At 35.9% G+C, this 23,808-nt stretch overlaps 1 protein-coding gene across 1 annotated transcript in view; it reads left to right on the top strand.

The window, feature by feature from the left end:
• The window catches only part of LOC148941864 (eukaryotic elongation factor 2 kinase-like), a 121,213-nt gene that overhangs the window by 4,641 nt on the left and 92,764 nt on the right, over window positions 1-23,808 (top strand). The window contains exon 2 of the mRNA XM_089103160.1: window positions 22,245-22,377. Within this exon, the coding sequence (XP_088959286.1) occupies window positions 22,245-22,377 (133 nt within the window). The remainder of the gene's footprint in view (window positions 1-22,244; window positions 22,378-23,808) is intronic.

A 23,808-nucleotide genomic window follows, 5' to 3' on the forward strand; every position in this document is an offset into this window, starting at 1 on the left:
CAGTGTTTGTTGTGACATCTTCTTTGAGGCCAAAAAATATCAGTTGGTTACCTAGCGACACTTGTGCAAGGGTCTCATTGTGATTGTCTATTGTCCCTTTAATTTCACTGACTGACGCTTTCACAGCCTTAGTAGCTAGATCGATATTGGAAACAGACTTCTCAAGGGATTTTAAATGCCGGTCAAGTTCACAGATAAATGTAGTACCATTGAATTCCTTATTTTATACTCTTTCTAAATATAATGGTTAGTTTTTGGTAAAAATAGAGCAGTTTAAATTACTGACATAGGAATAAAGTAAACATACCACTCAATGCCTGTTTTAACTTGAATTATTTTAAATTGCACTTGCCAGTGATAGGATGATGCTGTAATTGCCAGTCAGTGAAGATTATGTGCTGAGTGATCTGGTGGGTCCTATAATAAAAGCCAGGGGTTGTTGCACCATTCCTTGTCAACTGATGATTTTAATGACTCAATACTGGCAGAAGAGACTGCTTCCTGGTCTAACAAGCTCTAGCCTATAGATTCACCTCCCAATTAGAAAAGAATTTGCTATGTAACCTTGAGTTGGCATGCTTCTTGAAATGATTTGATTATGTCCTTTTCTAAATATAATAATTGCTTTTGGCCTACTTGGAATGCAATTTTAAGCCCTTTACAGGCCCTCAAAGATGACACATTTTTCTCCTAATTTACATACCTCTGTTAGTATCACTTGTTTAAACCTGTTTAACTGTAATTGAATCAACAGTGACCAAATTGAGGATCAGCATAGGAATTGCATAATTTGGACTATATATTTGCACATGATAGGGGGAGTGGGGGTAAAGTATAGTAGAGCTGTAGTTTGAATGTATTAACTACAATTATTCTAAATATGATCTTAAATTACCTTACCTTAAATTGCATCATCCAGCAAGTAAGGTGAGGTAATGATGAAGTAAGAATTGTTATTTCTAGCCCATTTTTATAATTAAAAGTAAGAGAAAGGAGTATCATCTTTGAGGGTTGATAATGGGCTTAAAATTGAATCTGTGATTAAAACAATTATTATATTCAGAAAGAGCATAAAAAAGGTCTTGAGTAGTATGTTCACCTTATTCCTAGGTCAGTAATTTAAACTGCTCCAAATTTACCCACTTTTCTGACAATCCTATCCTTTTGATAGTTTTTACCCACTTTTCTGACATTTTTTACCCACTTCTCTGAATTTACCCACTTTTCTGACAATCCTACCCTCTTCATAGTTTCAAAATTAACCTGGTAATTTGCAGAATAGCTGCTCTCCAGAAGGACACATACACAAATAAAAAGAGAGGCATTTTTAACCTACCTTAAATTCCAATTTCTAATGAGATGAGGTTGCGATGACATCCTGTAGGTTTCTTGATTCTGGTGATGCATCACCAGAATCAAGAAATTGAACTTTGTTTGAATTTAAAGTCAGTTGTGATAATCTGATTAATAGAAATATGTTGCATATTATAAAGCAAGAATTTCATTGTTTTTAGTGTTTTCTTTTAGTTTTATGTATATTCTATATCTAGGCTTTATCTAGGACCATCAGCAGGGCAAATTGTCAGAAAGCCAGCATGATATTTGGAAAGAGCATAAATTAAGCAATCTAATAGTAATACTTTTATTTTATAAGCATATGCACTCCAAAAGAGGCCAACCATTAAATATTTGTCTGCAATATGTAGTCCTAAACAATATATTTCTTCATTGTTTTTTATCTTTCAATGTTTTTTTTTCTTGGTAAACAGGTTTCTTCACCTGTCAATATTATCTGAGCTCAGGTTCCAAAGGAATATAAAATCTGTTGGATACCAAATATTATTTATCAATGTGAGTAACAATGGAAGGAAACATGATGCTCTGATTGATAGGAATACACTGCATATTATAAAGTTATAACTTCATTGTTTTAACGTTAACTTTCCATTCCATGTGAATTTTTCCTGTCTAATCAGCTTGGAAATGACATTCATAAAATTGTGGGTTAAGCAAACTAAGCATGGGTTAAGTTGCTTTCTGTACAGAACTTTGCAATAAGGTGCAAAATTTTCCTTTCACCTCTTTGTGGATTAACCAGAAGAACAAGAACCATGAATTTACATTGATTTACAGGAGTTTGTCATTTGAGATTCAATCAAGGTAGGTAATGTCAGCAATGCAGTGAAAACAGTTAGTTTCAAATGCTGTGAGAACACTGGTCATCTACCTTCAACATCCCTGTTTCACATGAATATATTGTGATAGGGATAATCAACATATCAGAAAGCTGTGTCTTAAAATGTTAAGATAAATCCTTGCTTTGCCATATGGACAAAAGGGCTTTGTCAGTTGTTGACTATTGATTTGTGGAAACCGAAAATGGGGCAAACACTGTTTTCTTCTACTCTGTGTGAGACTTTCTGGGTCATGGGTAACTTGGCAATAATAACAAATTTGGGTTCTTAGAGGAACAAGTTGAACCTCAATTTTATGCTCATCTGTTTTAAAATTTCATAATAAGAAAACTTAATAAAAACATGTTGTAATAAATTATAACATTCATCTGCTTTAAAATTTGAGACCATGTAGACCTCTCTGCTAAATTTTCAGGACCAAAGGAACCTTAACTAAGACAAAATAAAATTGGGTTGTATTGATGCTTGTCATACTGTTTTCTATTATTATTTGTTTTTGTAACATAACAAAACAGAACTATTTTAAGTAAATGCCCTTCACATGCATTTATTAAAAAAAAAGTTACAACAAAATATAATAGCCTACAATAAGATTGTTTAAGAAAATGGTGAATCAACAATGTACATCCACATTGAAGGTTTTAACAGGATTGGAGTCTGGATGGCTTAAGCTCCATTGAAAACCAAAAATTATGCATTTTAAACCCACTTGAAAAATATCCCATTCTCTATTTTTAAGGCCTAAAAGTTCTATGAAGATAGGTCTTAAATTTGATAAAAGAACACTGCTTAAAAGAGATGTTTTTTTGCTACCTTTACTCTTTCATATTTGTAAGAATTTGATTTTGAAAAAAAGTTTGGTTTTAGGCCTTTCAAAAGGCAAGGTTTCAACCAGATTTGAAGCCAAGTTTGAATTTTCTTCATAGTTTAGACCCATTTTTCTAGAACCTCAAACCTTGTAAGTATGGTCAAAGTTGACAGTCCCTTCACAGACCCTTATTTAGGCTGAAATCGATTTCTCCAAGTAATATTCATTTAGCAGAAAAATTATACAGGTCAATGGAAAGTTAATGTTGTGGGAAAAGGAATAGGCAGAACTAAGAGCCCCAAACACCTTCATGTGTCCTAATTTGAAATCCAGATCCATTTCTGAAAGGTTTTGTTTTCCCAGCTTAACAGCTTTTGCAGATACCACAGTGAATGGTTTGGCAAAGGCATAATTTGGGACTCTTGCCCAGAGGGCTGGTTGTATCATGTTGCCTCCAGATGCGTATTTTGTGCATCTTTTGACCATTCTGATTAAAATGACTACATTAAAATTTTAAACGATACCATCTCAGGTCATGAGGATACCCAGAGGAGAAAGGGTATGGGTCCCATCCAATTGGTTTCATTGCTTAATAAGAGCACTAAATATCAGAGTTTGGAATCAAACAAGCCCTTTCCTAACTTTCTACAATTATGCTTTCTATATGATGAGAAAAGACAAGAATATATACAGGATGCACATTGATCTTTACTAATTCACCCATAATCCATTGACTGCAATAACACTACTTTTTTGATAAATGCAGTTTTTGTTGCATGGGATGAATTCTTATCTCACCTTAAGGCTATCCAATTTGACAAAGCAGTTTATTAAACTGACAGTGCACATTCATAAAAAGGGCATCAACCCTTTCTATTTTCAATTGATGAGCCCTTTTCGAAGTTCCCACGAAAACTCCTTCAATACGAAGTGCCCTGGTCTAAACTACAACAACAACAGAAAATAATACATTATACCCACATCAATATTTATTATAAAAATGTCAAGCCTTCCAATCACTTTCGACTATTAAAAAGAGCACTAGGCCTTTTGATTTCGAATCGAATGAGCCCTTTTTGAAACGACAATGGTTTTTATAAACACCTTATATGCCCCAGGGCATAAATTACAACTCTTACCTTAAGGGCCGTTAGGGTGGTTGTCATCCTCTAAGACCTAATTTCCAGAACTTTCAACTACGTTAAACAAAATGGCTATCTCAAAATTTTGATTGGATGTATTTGGGGAAATGGTGGGCGTGAGAGGGGCATTAGTGGGGGGTTGTCATTCTTAAAAGACCTAATTTCCAGAACTTTCTACTACGTTGAACAAAATGGCTATCTGAAAATTTTGATTGGGTGTGTTTGGAGGAATGGTGGGCATGAGAGTGGGGTTAGTTACCCTCCAATCACTTTCGACTATTAAAAAGGGAACTAGCCCTCTCAATTTCCAGTTGAATGAGCCCCTTTTGATGTTGTACGACAACTCTATCTATAAAAAGCTTATATGCCCCCAGGGCATAACTTACAACCTTTGCCCTGGGGGCTCTGGGGGGTTTGTCATCCTTAAATACATAACTTCCAGAACTTTCTACTACATTGAACAAAATGGCTATCTCTAATCTTTGATTGAATGTTTTTGGGGAAATAATGGGCGTGAGAGGGGGTTAATTACTCTCCACTCACTTTTGACTATTAAAAAGGGCAGTTTGAATTTCCAATCAAATGAGCCCTTTTTGAAATTCCTACAACGACTTTCTATATAAACCGTATATGCCCCCAGGGCATAACTTACAACCCTTGCTCTGAGAGGGTTATCATCCTAAAAGACCTAATTGCTAGAACTTTCAACTATGTTGAACAAAATGGATATCTCAAAATTTTGATTGGATGTATTTGCGGAAATGGTGGGCGTAAGAGGGGCGTTAGTCGCTCTCCAATCACTTTTAACTATTAAAAAAGGCACTAGCCCTATCAATTTCCAATTAAATAAGCCCTTTTGAAGTTTCTACGACAAAGCTTTCAATAAAAACCTTATATGCACCCAGGGCATAACTTACAACCCTTGCCCTGAGGGTTGTAGGGGGGAGGGGTTGTCATCCTTAAAAGACCTAATTTCCAAAACTTTCAACTATGTTGAATAAAATGGCTATTTAAAAATTTTGATTGGATGTGTGGGAAAAAGCTGGGCGTGACAAGGGGGTTAATTAGTCTCCACTCACTTTCGACTATTAAAAAGGGCAATTTTAATTTCCAATCAAATGAGCCCTTTTTGAAATTTCCATAAAAACTTTCTATATAGCCTAAACCTTATGTACCTCCAGGGCATAACTTACAACCCTTGCACTGAGGGCTCTGAGGGAGTTATCATCCTAAAAGTCTAATCTCTAGAATTTTCAACTACGCTGAACAAAATGGATATCTCAAAATTTTGATTGGATATGTTTTAAATGGTGGGCGTGAGAGGCGTTGTTAGTCGCTCTCCAATCACTTTCAACTATTAAAAAAGGCACTAGCCCTTTCAATTTCCAGTTGAATGAGCCCTTTTGAAGTTTCTACGACAGCGCTTTCAACAAAAATTTTATATGCCCCTAGAGCATAACTTACAACCCTTGCCCTGAGGGCTGTGGGGGGAGGGAGGGGTTGTCATCCTTAAAAGAGGGAGGGGTTGTCATCCTAATTTCCAAAACTTTCAACTTCGCTGAATAAAATTGATACCTAAAAGTTTTGAGTGGATATGTTTGGGGACAAGGTGGGCGTGAGAGGGGGGTTAGTTGCCATCAAATCACTTTCGACTATTAAAAAGACCACTAGCCCTTTGAATTTCCAATCGAAAGAGCCCTTTTTCAAGTTTCTACGACAAAGATTTCAATAAAAACCTTATATGCCCCCAGGGCATAACATAACCCTCGCATTGAAGACTTTGGGGGGAGTGTTCTGCTCAAAGGTATAACTTCCTGAACTTTAAACTGTACGGAACAAAATAGCTATCTCAAAATTTTTGATTGGATGTGTTTGGAGAAAAGGTGGGCGAGAGAGGGGGGTTAGTTGCCCTCCAATCACTTTCGACTATTAAAAAGGGCACTAGCACTTTGAATTTCTAATCGAATGAGCCGATTTTGAAGTTTCTATGACAAAGCTTTCTATAAAAACCTTACACGCCCCCAGGGCATAACTTACAACCCTTGCCCTGAAGGTTATGGGGGAGTCTCCTCCTCAAAAACATAATTTCTATCTGGAAATCAACTATGCTGAACAAAATGGTTATCTCGAAATTTTGATCGGATATGTTGCGGGAAATGGTGGGCGTGGAAGGGGTCTTAGTTGCCATCCAATCACTTTCGACTATTAAAAAGGGCACAAGCCACTCCAATTTCCAATTGAATGAGCCCTTTTTGAAGTTTCTACGACAGTTTCCTCAATACGAAGTGCCCTTCTCTAAAGGAAAAAAAAATAATACATTGTGCCAACATCGTTCTTATATGCCCCCAGGGCATATAAGAATCAGGGCACTTTCGAATATTAAAAAGGGCACTAGCCACTCAAATTTTCAATCGAATGAGCCCTTTTCCAAGTTTCTACGACAACTCCTTTGATACGAAGTGCCCTGGTATGAAAAAAAAAATATATAGGCATTATATAGGAACGAGCCTTTTTTGAAGTTTCTGCGACAACGGATGAAGGATGAAGGAGCGGATGAAGATTAACTAGATGTTTTCCAGAGAAATCGCTTAAGGATTGTTATGGGTACCCGGCTGACTGACCGTATTTCAAACAATAGGCTATACGAAAAATGTGGTTCAATACCGCTCTCTAGGGCTATAATGAAAGGAACGCTTAGATGGCAAGGGCCCGTTTTGCGGATGAGGGATGACACATTGCCGTAGATTATGCTTTTTAGCGAATCGTCTAGGGCTAAACGGAAAGCAGGTCGTCCTCGTCTGGGCTGGGAGGACGTCATAAAGAAAGATTTAAAGGAAATGGGAACTTCATGGGTGGACGTAAAAAGGGAGGTTTTGAATAGATTGGGATGGAGGAGGAGCGTGCATAGCTGTGTTGGTCTCAGGCGGCTTGGTGCTGCTGTGAGTTGGTAGTAGTAGTAGTAGTAGTAGTATCCAACGTATCTGACAAAGGATTTTGATAAAGAATTTATTTAATCTGATACTTAGATTTAGTCAATTTTATCCGATATATCTGACAGAGATGTTGATAGAAGAAATTTATTCACTCTGGTATTTAGATTTTGTCAATGTTATCCCATGTATCTGACAATAGATGTTTATTGAGAATTTCATCACTCTGACACTTAGGTTTTGATAATGTTAACCAACATATCCGGCAAGGATGTTGATAAAGAATCTATTCGCTCTGATACTTAGATTTTATCAATTTTATCCTGACCTATCCGACAAAAGAAGTTGATAAAGAATTTATTCATTCTGATACTTAGATTTTGACAATGTTATCCGACGTATCCGACAAAAGATGTTGATAAACAATTTATTCAATCTCATACTTGGATTTAGTCAATTTTATCCGATGTATCCGACAATGAAACTGACAGAACAAATTTCTTCATGCTGATACTTAAATTTGGTCAATGTTCTCCCATGTATCTCACAATTGATGTTGATACAGAATTTCATCACTCTGATACTTAGGATTTGATAACGTTACCGACATATCCGACAAAGTATGTTGATAAAGAATCTATTCGCTCTGATACTTAGATTTTACCAATTCTATCCCGACCTATCCGACAAAGGATGTTGATAAAGAATTTATTCAACGTATCTGCCATAGATTTTGCCAATGTTATCCCATGTATCTGACAACAGATGTTGATACAGTCGTGTCTATGAACAAGCATAGAGTACGATTAATACAGCCGCAAGCATATTTTATGTCATTTTAAGATAGGTAAAAAAAAGTTGAACAATTTTTTAAGTCCGAAAAAAAAATTTAGATAAAAAAAAGAAAGAAGTGCTACTACAATCATTATTTTTCTAATTTTAAAAGTCACGTTTAAAATATCTATATCATTCTCATTTTGAATTTGATAAATATTAAATATGAATATCCTATGTTTTAAGTATATTTAATCTAATTATAAGGTCTGTAAAAAAAGTTGTAAAAAAATATCATGTTAAAAAAAAGTTAAAAAAACTTCAACAAAAAAAGTATATAAAAAAGGGAGGGAGGGGCCCCAAAAAGTTGGGAGGAGGGGGCAACTTAGAGGCTTGGGGGAGGGAGCCCTTGGAGGATGAGGTCCTTGGTGGTTAGGGTCATTGATGGTTTCGGTTCTTGATGGTTCAAACTCATATTCACCACACTAGTTGATTTCTAAGGATTGTTATGAATTTCTTTATTATAATTCTTTTGTTAGCATTTACACCTCTATTAGTATCAACTTTGTAGTATACTACATTGTTAGAGCATATTTTATATTGACAACACTGCTGAAATGGCAGTTGTGTATTATACATAACACACCCGAGAAGTAAAGCTAGGTCAAGGCATAAGGTCATTTTGGGGCCTCTGACTATTAGTTTCAACTTTTTAGCATGCCCCAATTCTAAACCATATTTTATATTGGCAACACTGCTCAACTGGTATTTGTGTACTATACAAAACACAGCCAAAAGTAAAGCTAAGCCAAGTCCCATGATCACCTTGTCATCGTTGACCATTTCCATAGATTGATGCCAACGATGTTACTCCAAATTTATAATATATTGCCTAAGAGTTACCACCCCCTTCAGGCTTATCTTAACTGGTAAGCAGTTTAACCATTTTTACTACTTTCATACAATCCAATTAAATTAATAGTTTCCGTAGATTGACACCAATGATGTTATTCCAAATTTATATTAAATTGCGTAAGAGTTAGCACCCCCGTCGGGCCTACCTTAACTGGTAAGCAGCTTAACCCTTTTAGCACTTTCATACAATCCAATTAAAATAAATCTCGAACTCTGTTTCACCCCTATTATGCTATACCTTTTTCGCAAATTGAGTTAGCTTTTACGCAAATGATATAACTTTCAAGTTGAAACAATTATGACTGTACCATACCATTCATCGTTCTGTAATTACCCATGATGCATTCTTAACCAATGGAATACCTTTTTCGCAAATTGAGTTAGCTTTTACGCAAATAATATAACTTTCAAGTTGAAACAATTATGACTGTACCATACCATTCATCGTTCTGTAATTACCCATGATGCATTCTTAACCAAACCTGATGAGATGCAAGATGCCTTTAAGCTAAAGGTTATCAATCTCTTTGACAAGTTTTGACTCAGAAACATGTTCGGCTTGGCTGTATCTTTAGTAAAAACATTATTTATACGAAAAAACACGATTATTTTAGTCTTCAGCTGAAAGTAGTATTTTTACAGAGAGTCCAATAAACCTTTGAATACATTATACCAAGGTCTTTAGTTATGGTATTGACCCATAGAATCCTGTCTGGTAAGGCATGTACCGTCTCTAGTACTAGATACCTGCCCATGGTAATGCATGTCCCGTTGAAACTGCACTGTCTGTTAAATACCCTCTGTATTCCTTGTCTCTGATTGGCCCAGCAAATGGGTGTTGACACAGAAACCTGTCTGGTAAGGTATGTACCGGTGAAACTGCCTACAATGTTCTTTACTTAGGCAGCGCAAGGCAGCGCGATTGCGCTGCCTATGATATTTATCATGGTTGCAACCTTATAAAGAGCAACCTAGTAAAGAGCAAACCCCAGCACATAATAACCAAACGTTGAATAACACGTTTTGAAAACACTGCTTTGTGAACAATGTTACCAGTGTTACCAGGAATGGTAACACTGAATCAGGAAATGGTTATTTTGGTTAATCTTAAAAGTAAAAGTTTATTGCAAAAGCAAATTTATTGTGATTTCGAAAAAGAGCCTCAAATCCCTTGAAAATGGCGTCGGATCGAACTAAAAAGTGCACCATTGGAATCAACATGGTCAGACACCCTCTTTTAGGGTAAATACAGTCCTCCACCTTGAACACCAAGGAAAATCACTTTTTTGCATAGGTAGCACTAATGTGTCCTTCTTTTCCTACCAGGGCTAGCGAATGACCAGATCATCATAGAGGGATGTTTAATGGCTCATTTGAACGGAAATTAAATTTGCTAATGCCCTTTTTAAGTGACCAAAAAGATTGGAGGGCATCTAGCCCCCTCCCCTCAAAGTCGTACTATAAAAATTTCGAAATAGCCGTTTTGTTCAACATAGTTCAAAGGTCCATTCGAGTTAAATTGAGTTAATTTGTATTGAATGGTATGAAAAGAGTAGAAAGAGTGAATAAGTTTTGGTTTATGATAAAAGATTGTGTGATGCTGCTCAAGTCACAATAGTGGCTTAATAAAAAGTCATACGTTCTTACCATTTCTACGTTTGTTGATAATGTTATTCAAAAAATGTGTTATAAGTGCCAGTTAAGTATGATGTATTATTAGTTGAAGATAAAAGTCAAGTCAAGTCCAATAAATGTGGCTTTGATGATGATATGTCTCTCCATAGTCCCTGGGTAAGGGCTGTACGTGGTATCGGTTATATCGGTATAGATGGTATCGGTATCGAATGTATCGTATTGGGTGTTTTTTTTCTATCAGGGCTGCAGCAGTAGCTGCAATCATGCAGTATGCTGTAGCAGTATGCTGCAATCGTTGCAGCAGCAGCTGCAACGTAGTAAAGAGCAAACCACAGCACATAGTAACCCAAAGTTGAAAAGCGCATTTTGAAACAAAACTGCCTAATGAGAAAAATTTGTCATCTAACATTGGTTTAGGAATGGTAACTGTTATTTCGGTTAATCTTAGAAGTAAAAGTTTATTGAGAAACGAATTTTAGATCATTTTGAAAAAGAGCTGGAAACCCCTCGAAAATGGCATCAGATCAAAACCGAAGTTGCACCATTAGCATCATTATGGTCAAAAATCTTGTATAGGGTAATTTGAGTCCCCCACCTTGAACGACAAAGAATATCACTTTTTGCATGGGTAGCACTGATGTCTTTTTTTCTCTTTTTTGACCAGGGCTAGCTAGATGTTTAATGGCTCATTCGAACGTAGATTAGAATTGCTAGTGCCCTTTTTAAGCGACCAAAAAGATTGGAGGGCAGGTAGCCCCTCTTCCCCCAAGCCTCCTTCTCCTAAAGTCGTCCGATCAGAATTATGCGATAACAATTTTTTTCATCATAGTTGAAAGGTCCAATAACCACACTCTTGGTGATATCCTGACACTTTATAGCCCCTGGGAAAAGGGCTGTAAGTCAACCCAACTCTAAATGAGTACCTGGAGAAATCTGGGGAAGGTAAGCAGGAAGGGTGTGCGAAAGTACAGGATGGTTGGCCCCCATCCCCCTTGCACTTCCTGGCTGAAGGGTCTTGAGACGGAGATCAGCACCGCCGGTTTGGACTTTAAAGGTCTAGTGCCGTATCCTTTACCTTTTACCTTCTCCTAATATTCTACGACCACTGTTTCGGGTCAATCACATCTGGGATGAAAAAAAGATACGTCAGTGCTATCCATGGAAAAAGGTGATTATCCTTGTTCAAGAAGGACAGTGGTAATTCTCCAGGCTAGGGTTTTAGACAATGGTAATTCCAATGATGTACTTTTCATTTCAATGCATGGATATTTAGGAAAGGTTTCAAGCTCTTCTTCTAGATGTTCGAACATTTGTTTTCGCAATAAACTTATATTACTAAGTTAGACCTATATAGGCTAATACTTATGATGTCTGACTCACATTTAAATGAGGGGGTTTTCCCACTAGATGGCTTTTTGTCCAAATTCATTTTTAGACTTTTCTTCACTATGGGCTGTAGTTTCTTTTCAATAATAGCTACAACCATAATTAAAAATGCAATCTTCACTTTTCGTGAAGGGTTGCCTCTCTCAGAAATCATGTAGGCCTACATCATGTGGCGCGTGCCAAGCATGGCGGAACTGCGCCAAGCGTTTTGGGAATTGCGCCAAGCGTTTTTGGGACTACCAAGTGTGTAGGAACTGTGCCAAACGTGGCGGAACTGTATGTCACAAATATAATTTCAAGATGTACACCGGGTGGCGGGAAGTCAGTGCCCCCTCGAGTTTTTCGCTACCCTTAGTTTTAGCAGATTTTTTTGAGATTTAAAGTACATTGGCAGCTAGCTCTCTGCCCATCCCTAGATCCGCAGCTAAGCCGCTGGATCTTTTTGTCTCAGTGACGTCAATTCACGGAAATGTGGGGGGGGGGTCTATTCTTCAAAATCTAGGAGGAAGCTATTTTTCAATTTTGTCAATGAAAATACAAAAAAAAACATTTTTAATGAAAACAGTGTTTGTCAAAATCTAGGTGGGTGCGTATGTCCCCTACCCAACCTGCGCCATTGTTCAGTTCGTTTACGTCTTTCTTGGCACATTTTGTTTCATTGATAAGCTTGTCTTTGTTCCCTTTGTATTGTTTACATTACAAAAATAATTTTTCTTATGTAAATCACGTGTCATGCTTATCATACTTGAATTTAGAATTTTTCGATTTGAATTTAGCCAGACCTGTTTTTCTGGTCCCAAATCCTAAGATGTGGCAAACCTGTTCCTAAATTTAGTCCCATATGCTTGACTTATAATTGAAGGTCGATAATCTATTATGTTCATATGAATGCGTTATAATGGATTGAAAATTCTTTGACTTTTTCTTAATTGCTTATGGATATTTAAAAAACTTCTAGCAGTTGGTGAAAAAAAAAAACAGAATCTAGGAGGTTTCTAGCGGTTGGCAAAAAAAAAAATAAACAACAAAAAAAACGGAGGACCGCATTTGCCATCCAGGTGTATAATAAACTCTAAGCGACATTAAGGGGTATTCGTAATTTCTTTCCCAAACGGTAGGGAAGGGACCCCTCCCTCAAAAGTGTGTCTCAGGTGAGCCTTTGAGTCGTTAAATTCCCTTAGGATCATAATTTATGATCCTAAGGGAATTCGATCCTGCCAAGGGCGGATCCAGGATTTTTTTTCGGGGGGGGGGGTTACTAATTTTGACTCACTTCTCGACTAATTTTACTGATTTTTACCTAGGTTTTACTAATTTTCGACTTATTTTCGACTCGGTAAAAAATTTCGGGGGGAGGGGGGGGGGGGTTAAAACCGGGTAACCCCCCACTGGATACGGCCTTGATCATAAATAATTTGTTGATTTTACCCGGTGCTTGTTATTAATATGGAACACACCCAAGAAGTGAAGTTAGGTTAATCCTAATCAAATATAAAATAAAATGAGAATATAACCTTTATTTTATATTATAATATAATTTGGGCTATATATTTGCATCTTAGGGGGGTATTTGGACCGCGCCCCTAATCTACACCCCCCTAATTTGTAAAATGTGCTTTAATTCCATTGGTTCATTTTTGTGACTCATCTTGTGTCAATCATCTTATTTTTTTAAGCGTCTGTCAGTAAGGGAAGCCAAATAGCCCGGCTTTTGTTTTATTAGTTGTTGTATTTGCCTGTACTGAAACCCTCCAGGCACTTCCAATCCCTCCACTGTTTGTTTTATGGACTTGATTAAGATTGTGTCTGAATGGTCTCCGCATGTCAGGACTAGAAGAACTAGGACACTGTTCATGTCAGGACAGGACACTCAAGAACACTCAAGAACTAGAGTCAGGACACTATGTCAGGACACTCAAGAACTAGAGTTGCATCTCGCATGGCAAAAGGACCCAATTAATTGGAATCCGAACTTTGGGAAATCAATAAACAATTTCCGAAGCCTATAAATAAACGATATTTCTATTTGGATAGACCTTACATACGACCTAATTCTGACTACGACTACGTCAAACAATAAAAAAGTACATCAGTGCCCAAGGCCGTATCCAGGGGGGATACCGTGTTCGAACACACACCCCTTCGAAATTTTCGTCTGACTCGTAAAACGTGATAATAAAATGTATATAAACTAATTTTGATGTTTTTCAAAGTTTTTCTTTGTCTACCTACCTTCTTCCCCACAAAAATCCTGGATGTACCGTTGTCAGCGCCTATACTTTGTTAATCTGAATATACATATGTAAAATGTAAGGGCTCCTTGAGACCTAAGCGCCCTTGTATTTTTCTATAGGCTACATATGCAATATATTTCTGGAATCAAAATGACCCCACGATTATTTGTGAATTTTATTAGCCCCTGATGAGCTCCTAATTTGGCCCATTTGCAGGGATTCTTCGGTAGAGACGTGCACAGGGGGGGGGGCTTGGACCCCACAAAAGATCTTGAATTTTGTTTAATTTCTGGGCACTTCTTATTGAAATTATTAAATAAATTTTGTTGGTTCTCCCTTCCCCCAAAAAATATTTTTATCGGCCCCCCCCCCCCCCCCAAAAAAAATAGTCTTGGTACGTGCCTGTTTTTTGGGCATGTTTATCCTCGAACTCTAAGAATTTTTACAATTTCCAAGAGATGCTAATATTTTCAGATTATATGTCTGTTTTGACAGGGTTTTATTTGCAATCTAGAAAATTTGCGTAAGTCACCGGTTCAAAGATTCCAGTTAACCCTCTACAGGAACTAGGTTACACGGCTCTGTTGATTATGGAGTTTTGGGCATGTTACTAATAAAAAGACGACGTATTTTCTTTAAAAAGAAAGTAAAAAGTCTGGTTTATTGCTTGTAACTGCATACGGCTTTCAAACGCTTGAAGGAAATGGTACATCTTGCCGACGTAAGACGCCTCCTAACGAAAAATTGTTTTTTTTGTTTAGAAAATTATTTCAGTATATATATATATATATATATATATATATATATATATATATATATATATATATATATATATATATATATATATATATATATATATATTTAGTTTGTTAAAAAAAAGTGGCTTAAAAAGGTAGTTACGAAATTGTAACAATTTGTGAAATCAGTGAATTTACTAAATGTAATTTTTCATTTATCTTTTATTTTTGAATATTTGTTATCATCTTCTGTGTAATTTCAAGCTGCAACTTCAAACTACAATCCGTAGTCTGTGAAAACACTGATTTCATTCACCGAAAATGAAGACGGCTCCCCGGTGAAAAATTAAATGTTTTTTTTATAGAAAAATATGTGGATATTGTTAGGTGATGTGGAGATTGGTTGTCTTCGTGTGAGCATTCGGGTGACCAGTTTCTCTTATTTATTTTTGTCTTGGCCTTGCTCAGCAACCTGCAGCGTTATGTAGCGTTATTTTTTTTTTCAGTTAACGGTCTCTGGGCCCTTTGGGATTTTTGTTTGTTTGTAAAGTTTTGGTATTGTTCTATTAGCTGCAACCCATGCGATATACTGTATAGGGAAGATGCTAAAGAAACTAGTCAAAATGGTTCTTTCAACGGAAAATCCTATGCAGAGATTGCAAACAGTGGTTTGTACAATATTTAAACATTGGGGTTTAGGGGGGAAAAGGTATCTAGGTTAGGCTACGTATTTAATATGTATGCAATGCTTTACCCCCACCCCCTAATACGCACATTTATAGCCGGAATTTGTTTCTAAACTATTATGTTTTCATCATATTTGGTTTCATTTCATTAGCATTAACAAAACTTCAGTTTTCGCCTGGGTTGCATCTAATAGAACAGTACCAAAGTTTTTCTTTTATATATTTATTGAATAAAAGAACTTGAAATATAATTTGTTAATTTGTTAAAAAAGGTAGTTAAAAAAAAGTAGTTACTGAATTGTCCGCAGAGCGTGCCCTAACCATCGCAACTTTTCTTTCATTATGGTCCTAGAAAACGTTTAAATTGGCGTAAAACGGGTCTCAATAATTCTAAACCTTACCAGGCTTATGCAAAAATTACCAAGAATATATTTGGCCTGCTAGTAGAGGGCACGCCTTTTCCTATTTTATTTGTATTCTTATTAGTACACATTTAGACCATTAGAAGAAATTTACCAACTGATATGTATTTTGAACCCCTAAAGGGAATCACTTGAGAAAATAAGATAATGACAAATAGAAATGTGTTCTATTTTAGTCTTATTAGCACTATTCCCCTTGTTCACGATATTACCAAAAAATTAAGGACTATTATAACCGTTATTCGATAATCAAGGCTAGCCATTACACCAATTTAGACGAGGCTTTAGAGAATTCGTTATGATTTTAAAAGACTAATCCATTCATAGTGGCGTAAATTAGGGGGAGTGGCAGGGAGTCATTTGACCGCTTAGATTATTATGCCCTCTAATGAATTTCGAAAAACACCTGTTTTTACTATTTTGTCTTTAAAGATGTTCTTTTGTTTAGTATTTTCATTAGTAAAAAACAAAATTGCCCTCTTGGATTTTGAAAAATACACCCCCTTCCCCAAAGCTTTTTTTAATTGGCGCCACTTTGTGTTCTTCCATTAGAATCTGAAAATTGGGATTGGATTATGCTTCCTTGAAATACCAAGAATGTCAAAATAAAAGCATTTTCAAATCTTAGGTCTACGAATACCTGAGAAGAGAGATTTTCTAAAATTTTCTTTTGGTTGAAACACGATTATGAAGTTTTAGGGCAGTATAACATTTTTGTCAGCGTTGTCACGTGGAACAGTGAAAATAAATCAGCAAAACTAATTAGTTAAGTTTGACAACGCTTTTTGTCCGCAAAGATGCAAACATTTAAAATCTGTTGAATCCCAAAGACAACTACATCTACTACCTCACTAAGCTGTTTGGAGCCATACGTTTTTAGCTTATTTTTTTCTGACTTTTCACCCACGTTTTTTAAATTTAAATTTGGATCCACCTTTTTTTCAAAATTTAAATTTTTCAACTTTTTCATTATTAATTGAGTTCCTGATATTTCCTAATTTTTCTAGACATATATGATAGTGTAATTTTATGATAGAGAGAATAAAATAAAAAGTATATTAGACCTTGATTGATAGAGCTTTGATATTTTAGAAGCTACGTAGAATATCAACAAGGAAATTAATTTTAGTCTCTTCTTCTTCTTCTATACACAACCAGATTCCAAAAGTAAATCAGAATTGCCCAACTGCTTATTGAACAAATTTTATTTATAAATACGGTTCCAACACGTAAAAAATCTAAAATTTCTCCGATCAAGTCACTGTTATTTGTACACAAGACAAGGTATATAGTATAATATATAGTATACTATATACGTAGTATATAGTCGTAGATATAGTCGTAGTAACTATTTTCCCTTATAAATAGTTTTGGAAAGCTCGTGTATGGGAGGGGAGTGTCCAACCATAGAAAATCTTTTTATCTTATTAATAAGTAAAAGGTTTTTTTTTATTGCTGCTTTTTTGCAGTTTGGGAGGGGGTTGGCAGCGAAAATTTTACGGGTTGGAAAATACGGTAATACTTTACAAATAAATGTGGCAACAGTCTTAGCATATTTTTCTGCGTGTTTTTCTTTCTCACGTAACATCATTAATTGATGTTGACTTTCTGATAGTTTTCAATCCTTATAAGATAACTCTATGCTTTTAATTCAAAAGGATGCATGACGATATGTTTAAGCGCACATCCGGGACATGCTGAGAATAAATTCCTGGCTAGGTTACAGTTAGATGGCAGCACATATTTTCCATACTTAGTCTGTATATTTTATGTCACAGTCTAGAATGCGGATCTCTACATCCTTGGATAAGCAAGACAGCTAAGTAAATAAGTAAAATGAACGTATATATATATAAATATATATATATATATATATATATATATATATATATATATATATATATATATATATATATATATATATATATATATATATATATATATATATAAAATAACGACGAAGACCACAGTGCCTTTCCATAACAAACAACAAAAGCACGAAGAACAATAGGGAAATCTTTTTGCAAGACAGTGGAGATAATTTGAATGAATATTTCGGCCCTATGTCCAAGGGCCGTCCTCAGCACAAGACAAAATTATATAAAAGAAAATAGACTCACAATAACATGCGACCAATAAAACCAAAAATTAAAATTTTTTCAAAGCAGTCCTAGCATCCTTACTTCAGCGAAGTTCAACCAGGACTGATAAAAAGTAAGGTAAAATAAGGCGATTCAATGAGATGAAAGAAAAATAATTTAAAAACACGTTCTTATTGCTAATCCAGCCTCTTTGGCAGCTAATCTCAAAGGTCTTTGTGTGACCAGTTCTTTGTTAATGTTTTGGTTTTTAAAATATTTTGTAAGATCTTTTTGAATTAAATTTGTGTATAGAGCATTTAGTGTATATAGTCCCGGAAGCCGCGCCACGCCGAAATGACAGCGGCGAATGTGTGATTCAGTATCGATGGCGGCATGTCACTCGGCGCGCCCAATTTCTTTGGGCGGCGCGCCGCTGATTTTTAGCCCGGTGGTGTGCCACGGCGCGCCGATTTTTCTAATTAAAAATAACAATAAAAATTCCACTTCACTAAGCACGTTCAACCTCGATTTTAGTGAGGATTTTTAAATGGTTAGCTAAAAACATACAAGAACAATATGACAAAACAGGAATTTTTTGGGCCGTGCGGAAAGTGTTTATGTTCACCGTCCATCAGACCAAGTAGAATTCTCATTTTTAGCCACTAGACCCAGGGAAACCTATGTTGTGTTTATGTTTAACATCGCATTGTTTCTATAAAATCCCGTGTTTAGTCATTTCCTTCTTGTTAATGATTTGGTCTAATGTGTGTATAACTTTCAAAGTTTGAAGTTCAAACTTCTCCTGTTCATCAAATACATACGAAAAGGAAGTGAAAAAACAAACAAATAACAAAATCGAAAAAACACTGTATACAAATCAGATACCATGGCTTAACAACACCAACAATTTTAAATCAGCGGTTACATCACTTCAGTTACAATTGATGTAACAGAAGTCAGTTTGTTCACTCTGCCTGGAGCCATTGATCTTTTTTCAGTCACTATCAGTCCTGTTGTGTTAAAAAGCCGTTTAGCTGGGGCACATGTGGCCGGTACAGCCAGAACTTGACGAGCATAAACTGCCACTCGCGGGATCTGATACTAGTGCTGGACCTTGGGGTACCACAGAATGCTGCAATTGGGCTTCTTCTTTGTATCTGCTGAAATAAGTTGTTTTATAAGGGAGAACAAACCTGCACCTTCACCATAGGGCTCCTGCGCACTACACTACAGGAGGAACTAAACTGCACCTTTACCTTCTTTTCTTATCAACACGGAATAACCCTCCGAAATTCTTTTCTGAAAGAAGTGGTCAATATAGAACGATTCAAGTCAAAGTTTAAGGCTACTTCAACTTCAATTTGCACTGATAACTGTGCAAAAATGTTATTCATTTCTATAGATATATTTCTATACTAGCTCTAGATAATCTACCAAGCGGGAAACTACTGCAAATCAACATCGATAAATAAATGAAACCCAAAACGAACAAAAATAACAATAAATAACTGAGTCAAACTCAAAACGAGCAGAAATTAACATAAGCTGGGCTGAAAACCCCTATGCCTTCCCAAGGCCAGAACATAATTTTCACTTTACTGAAAAAATATAAATGTTTTTAATTTTATAACTTTAATAAATCAAATAATATTAACATTTTGATTACTAAATATCAGTATATGTATATTAAACTGACATTGCATATTCATTTGTATTTTTGTCAGTAAAGTGCAAATTATGATGTGGCCTTGGGGAGGCATAGCTGTTTTGAGCCCAACTTATGTTAATTTCTGCTCGTTTTGAATTTGACTAGGTTATTTATTGTTATTTTTGTTCGTTTTGGGTGTCATTTATTTATCGATGCTGATTTGTGGTAGTTTCAAGCTTGGTAGATTATTTGACTTTAATTTTGCTTATTTTTGGTTTAATGGGGTTCTTTACTTTTCTTTGAAAAAACTTATTTTTTGGAAACAGTTTTTTTAATTAATTTCTGTTCGTTTTATATTGACATTGTCTTTTCAGGGAAAGAGAAAATCATACTTTAAATATTTTCGTTTTTGTAAGAATTTATAGTTTGGCCTGCTATTTGTATGCTGAAAAACAATTTTCAGCAAAATTTAACAACATAGACTCTTATAAAAATCTGGACACAAACAGTGGTGTTTAATTTAGTTTCATACCTCCTCTAGTTGACCTGAAATGGAAAACTTGATAACATTCGCAAAAAAATTTGTTTACTTTCTTTGATAGCTTGGATACGCTTACGCTATTTTGATTTGGTCAAATTTTAAGAGCAGAAGAAGCCTTGAAAGTTTGAACATAATACCCTCAGTCATTCTTGGGATACTGCTGAGATACCATATTGGGAATTAGCATAAATACAGTGCATTTTCATTTAATCTTAAGGCAACATTTACTTCTTAAACATAAAGGCAAATGGGAGGGTGGGGGGGGAAGGGGGATTAGTTTCCCTCCAATAACTTTCGACTATTAAAAAGGACATCAGCCCTCTCTTTTTTCAATCGAATGAGCCCTTTTCGAAGTTCCTACGACAACTCCTTCGATACGAAGTGCCCTGGTCTCTACTATAAAAATGTCAAGCCTTCCAATCACTTTCGATTATTAAAAAGGGCACTAGGCTTTTCGATTTCCAAACTAATGATCCCTTTTTGAGTTTCTACGACAACGCTTTCTATAAATACCGTATATGCCCCCCGGGCATACATTACAACCCTTACCCTAAGGGCTGTGAGGGTGGTTGTCATCCTCTAAGACCAAATTTCCAGAACTTTCAACTACGTTAAACACAATGGCTATCTCAAAATTTTGATTGTTTGTGTTTCGGGAAATGGTGGGCGTGGAAGGGGTGTTACTTGCCTTCCAATCATTTTCGACTATTAAAAAGGGCACAAGCCACTCCAATCTCTAATTGAATGAGCCCTTTTCGAAGTTTCTACGACAACTTTTTCGATATGAAGTGCCCTGGTCTAAAGGAAAAAATAATAAATAATACATTGTGCCAACATCGTTCTTATATACCTCCAGGGCATAACTACAAAACCCTTGCCTTAAGGGTTGTGGGGGAGTAACCTCCTAAAAAAACATATTTTCTCTATGGAAATCAGTTACTCTGAACAAAATGGCCATCTTAAAATTTTGATTGAATGTGTTTGGGGAAAGGGTGGGTCTGGTAGGGATGTTAGCTGCCTTCCAATCACTTTTGACTATTAAAAGAGGTACTAGTTATTCCAATTTCCAATCAAATGAGCCATTTTTGAAGTTTCTATGACACCTCATTCAATATAAATTGCCCTGGTATGGAAAAAAAAAAATAATACATTGTGCAAACATTGTTCTTTACTTAGACATCACGATTGCGCTGCCTATGAAAACATCCTGAAGTACCTATTGCTCTTACCTAACTCTTTTCATCCGACAAATTAGAAAGAAAAATGAACAGAATTTTAAAATGGAAGGTAGAATTTTTGTTTCAAGAAAAATTTCTTCTTCTCCTTCCTATGAACCGATATACATGGCGAGCCCACGAGGACCGTTTTTTTTTTTAAGAACCCGATTGGCCGGGATGACGGTTTAAACCCGGTGGTCAATATTTATAAGCCAAAAACAGAGAAAAAAGGGCGGCGTCTTAGTGACGCCACCACTGATAGAATCAGCGGCGGCATCAGCGCGCTGATGCAAGCTCGGCGGCGCGCCGCCGTTTTTTTTTTTCGGCGGCGCGCCGCCAATTTTGGCGCGGCTTCGGGGTCTAAGTGTATATTCCGCCAAATATGGCTGCCTAATGCAGAATCAAATGAAACAGTAGAAATATTCATTCAAATTATCTCCACTGTCTTGCAATAAGATTTCCCTATTTTGTTCTTCATGCTTTTGTTATATATATATATATATATATATATATATATATATATATATATATATATATATATATATATATATATATATATATATATATATATATATATATATATATATATATTCCTATCTATCTACCAAGCGTCTCAGTTGTTTCAACCCCGTTTCTGTAGATCCAGATTCTCGAGTGTGTACTGGCTTACAGATAAGTACCGTAAAACTCTCCATAAAACTTTCCTCCTGAATAATTAGATCCCTAGAAGAAGTCTCAAAGATACCTGGGAGCTGTGGTGTATCCCCACAAAAAAGTTATTCCTTAAATTCTCCAAACTTTGGCAATTACACACAAAATACAAATATTGTTTTTTTTTTCTTTTGGTTCTTTGTTTCCTCCTTTTTTGTGCATTAATCTTTGTTTGTTTGCAGTGAGGACTCAATTAAAAAGGATAAAGTACCCGATGCTAAATACTTTTCAATTGCAATGGGTCAAAAAAGAAAACGTGAACCTTGTCCTAGAAAGAGCAAAAGCTTTCAAGCTTGGAAAAATGCTGTTGCCAAGGTATTTGTCATATTGTATTACATCCTATACATTCTATTACATCCTGAACATTCTAATACATCTTATGCTTTCTATTACATCCTATACATAATATTACATCATATACGTGAATAATTTTGCTGTGACTAACCCCCGTCTTTTTTGAAGTAGCGGCTTGTCTATATACAAATCGTAATAAAAATAATAATATCAATAGAAAAATAATAAAAAATCTTAATTTTCGGGTGATATCACGAATAAGGGGAATAGTAGTAACAACATTAAAGTAGAACACCTCTCTATTGTTCTTATAACCGTAGTAGTGAGGCCATATCTATTATAGGTTTGGATTGGCTATTCGGTTGTGATAATTAAAAGTGTGACATATACCATTTTTGTAACTTTTGAGGAGAGCCAAAAAATGGAAAAAAATTTGTCGGCTTTGCTCGCTCTGAAGGATGAGGCTAATGTGGGTAAAGGGAACATATTCTAAACCGAATCTTTTTGCTTTTTTCCGTAGTATAAATTAAATTCAAGTATTTCGAGTAAATTCAAAATTATTCCATTTTATGGTGTATGTCTCCTTTTTCCTTAACATAAAAGGAGAGAAATGCCAGGTCTCCATGTTATAGCTCCATAAGTTAATCCTCTTCTGTCATTCTGAATTGCAACAAGACCTGATAAAAAGAGACATACGCCACTTGGAGGCCTATGTTTCTTTTTATCTTTATAACGGTACAAGATATTACAATCCTGAACGCACCATTCGACTCCTCGTGCTTAGTTTACCCATGGCACAAATAACTCATTTTCGACCAAAATGGCACAAGTTGCACTTTTAATTATCACAGCCGTATTGGTTCAAAGGATATGAAGGGGTGATTTCATCTAATATTCTTATGTCCACAAATAAGGGGCAAACAGGTAGGATCACTTTTAATTGTGTTATATGTAAATTAAAACACTATGAAATCTGCTCTCGCCAGTTTTGGCATATGCTTCCCAATGGGGCGCTCACTTTCAGACATCACATACACCAGGGGGTGCGAGCCGAGCGGAGCGGAAATTGTGCCAACTGTGATGGAAATTGTACCAAGCGTGGCGAAAATGTGTGGAACGCGTGGCGTTCTGAGATATGCATCAGGTGGTGGAAAATGCCCCCCTCGACACTTACTAAGGTGTAGAATCGTTACGACCCTTATTATACCATTTAAGACAGAAGTTAAAGGTAAAAAGTGGGGTTATTAATTCCTTTGGTGCAGAATCAGGAGTTAAGTAGGGTTGTGTTCTATCGCCGTTTGTATGGATCATTTTAAGGGACATGATCCTAACTAGCACATACAAGGCTATGGGAGAACACTGTATCAAATGCTAGATAAAATGTTGCCAAAGTGAATGAATTTTTGGAGGTTTCAGGACTCGAGAATAGTTTGAAAATTATGTTAAAAAGAC

Source organism: Artemia sp. Qi Xiang Cuo, chromosome 17 (assembly GCF_049724085.1).
Source record: "Artemia sp. Qi Xiang Cuo chromosome 17, ASM4972408v1, whole genome shotgun sequence".
NCBI lineage: Eukaryota > Metazoa > Arthropoda > Branchiopoda > Anostraca > Artemiidae > Artemia > Artemia sp. Qi Xiang Cuo.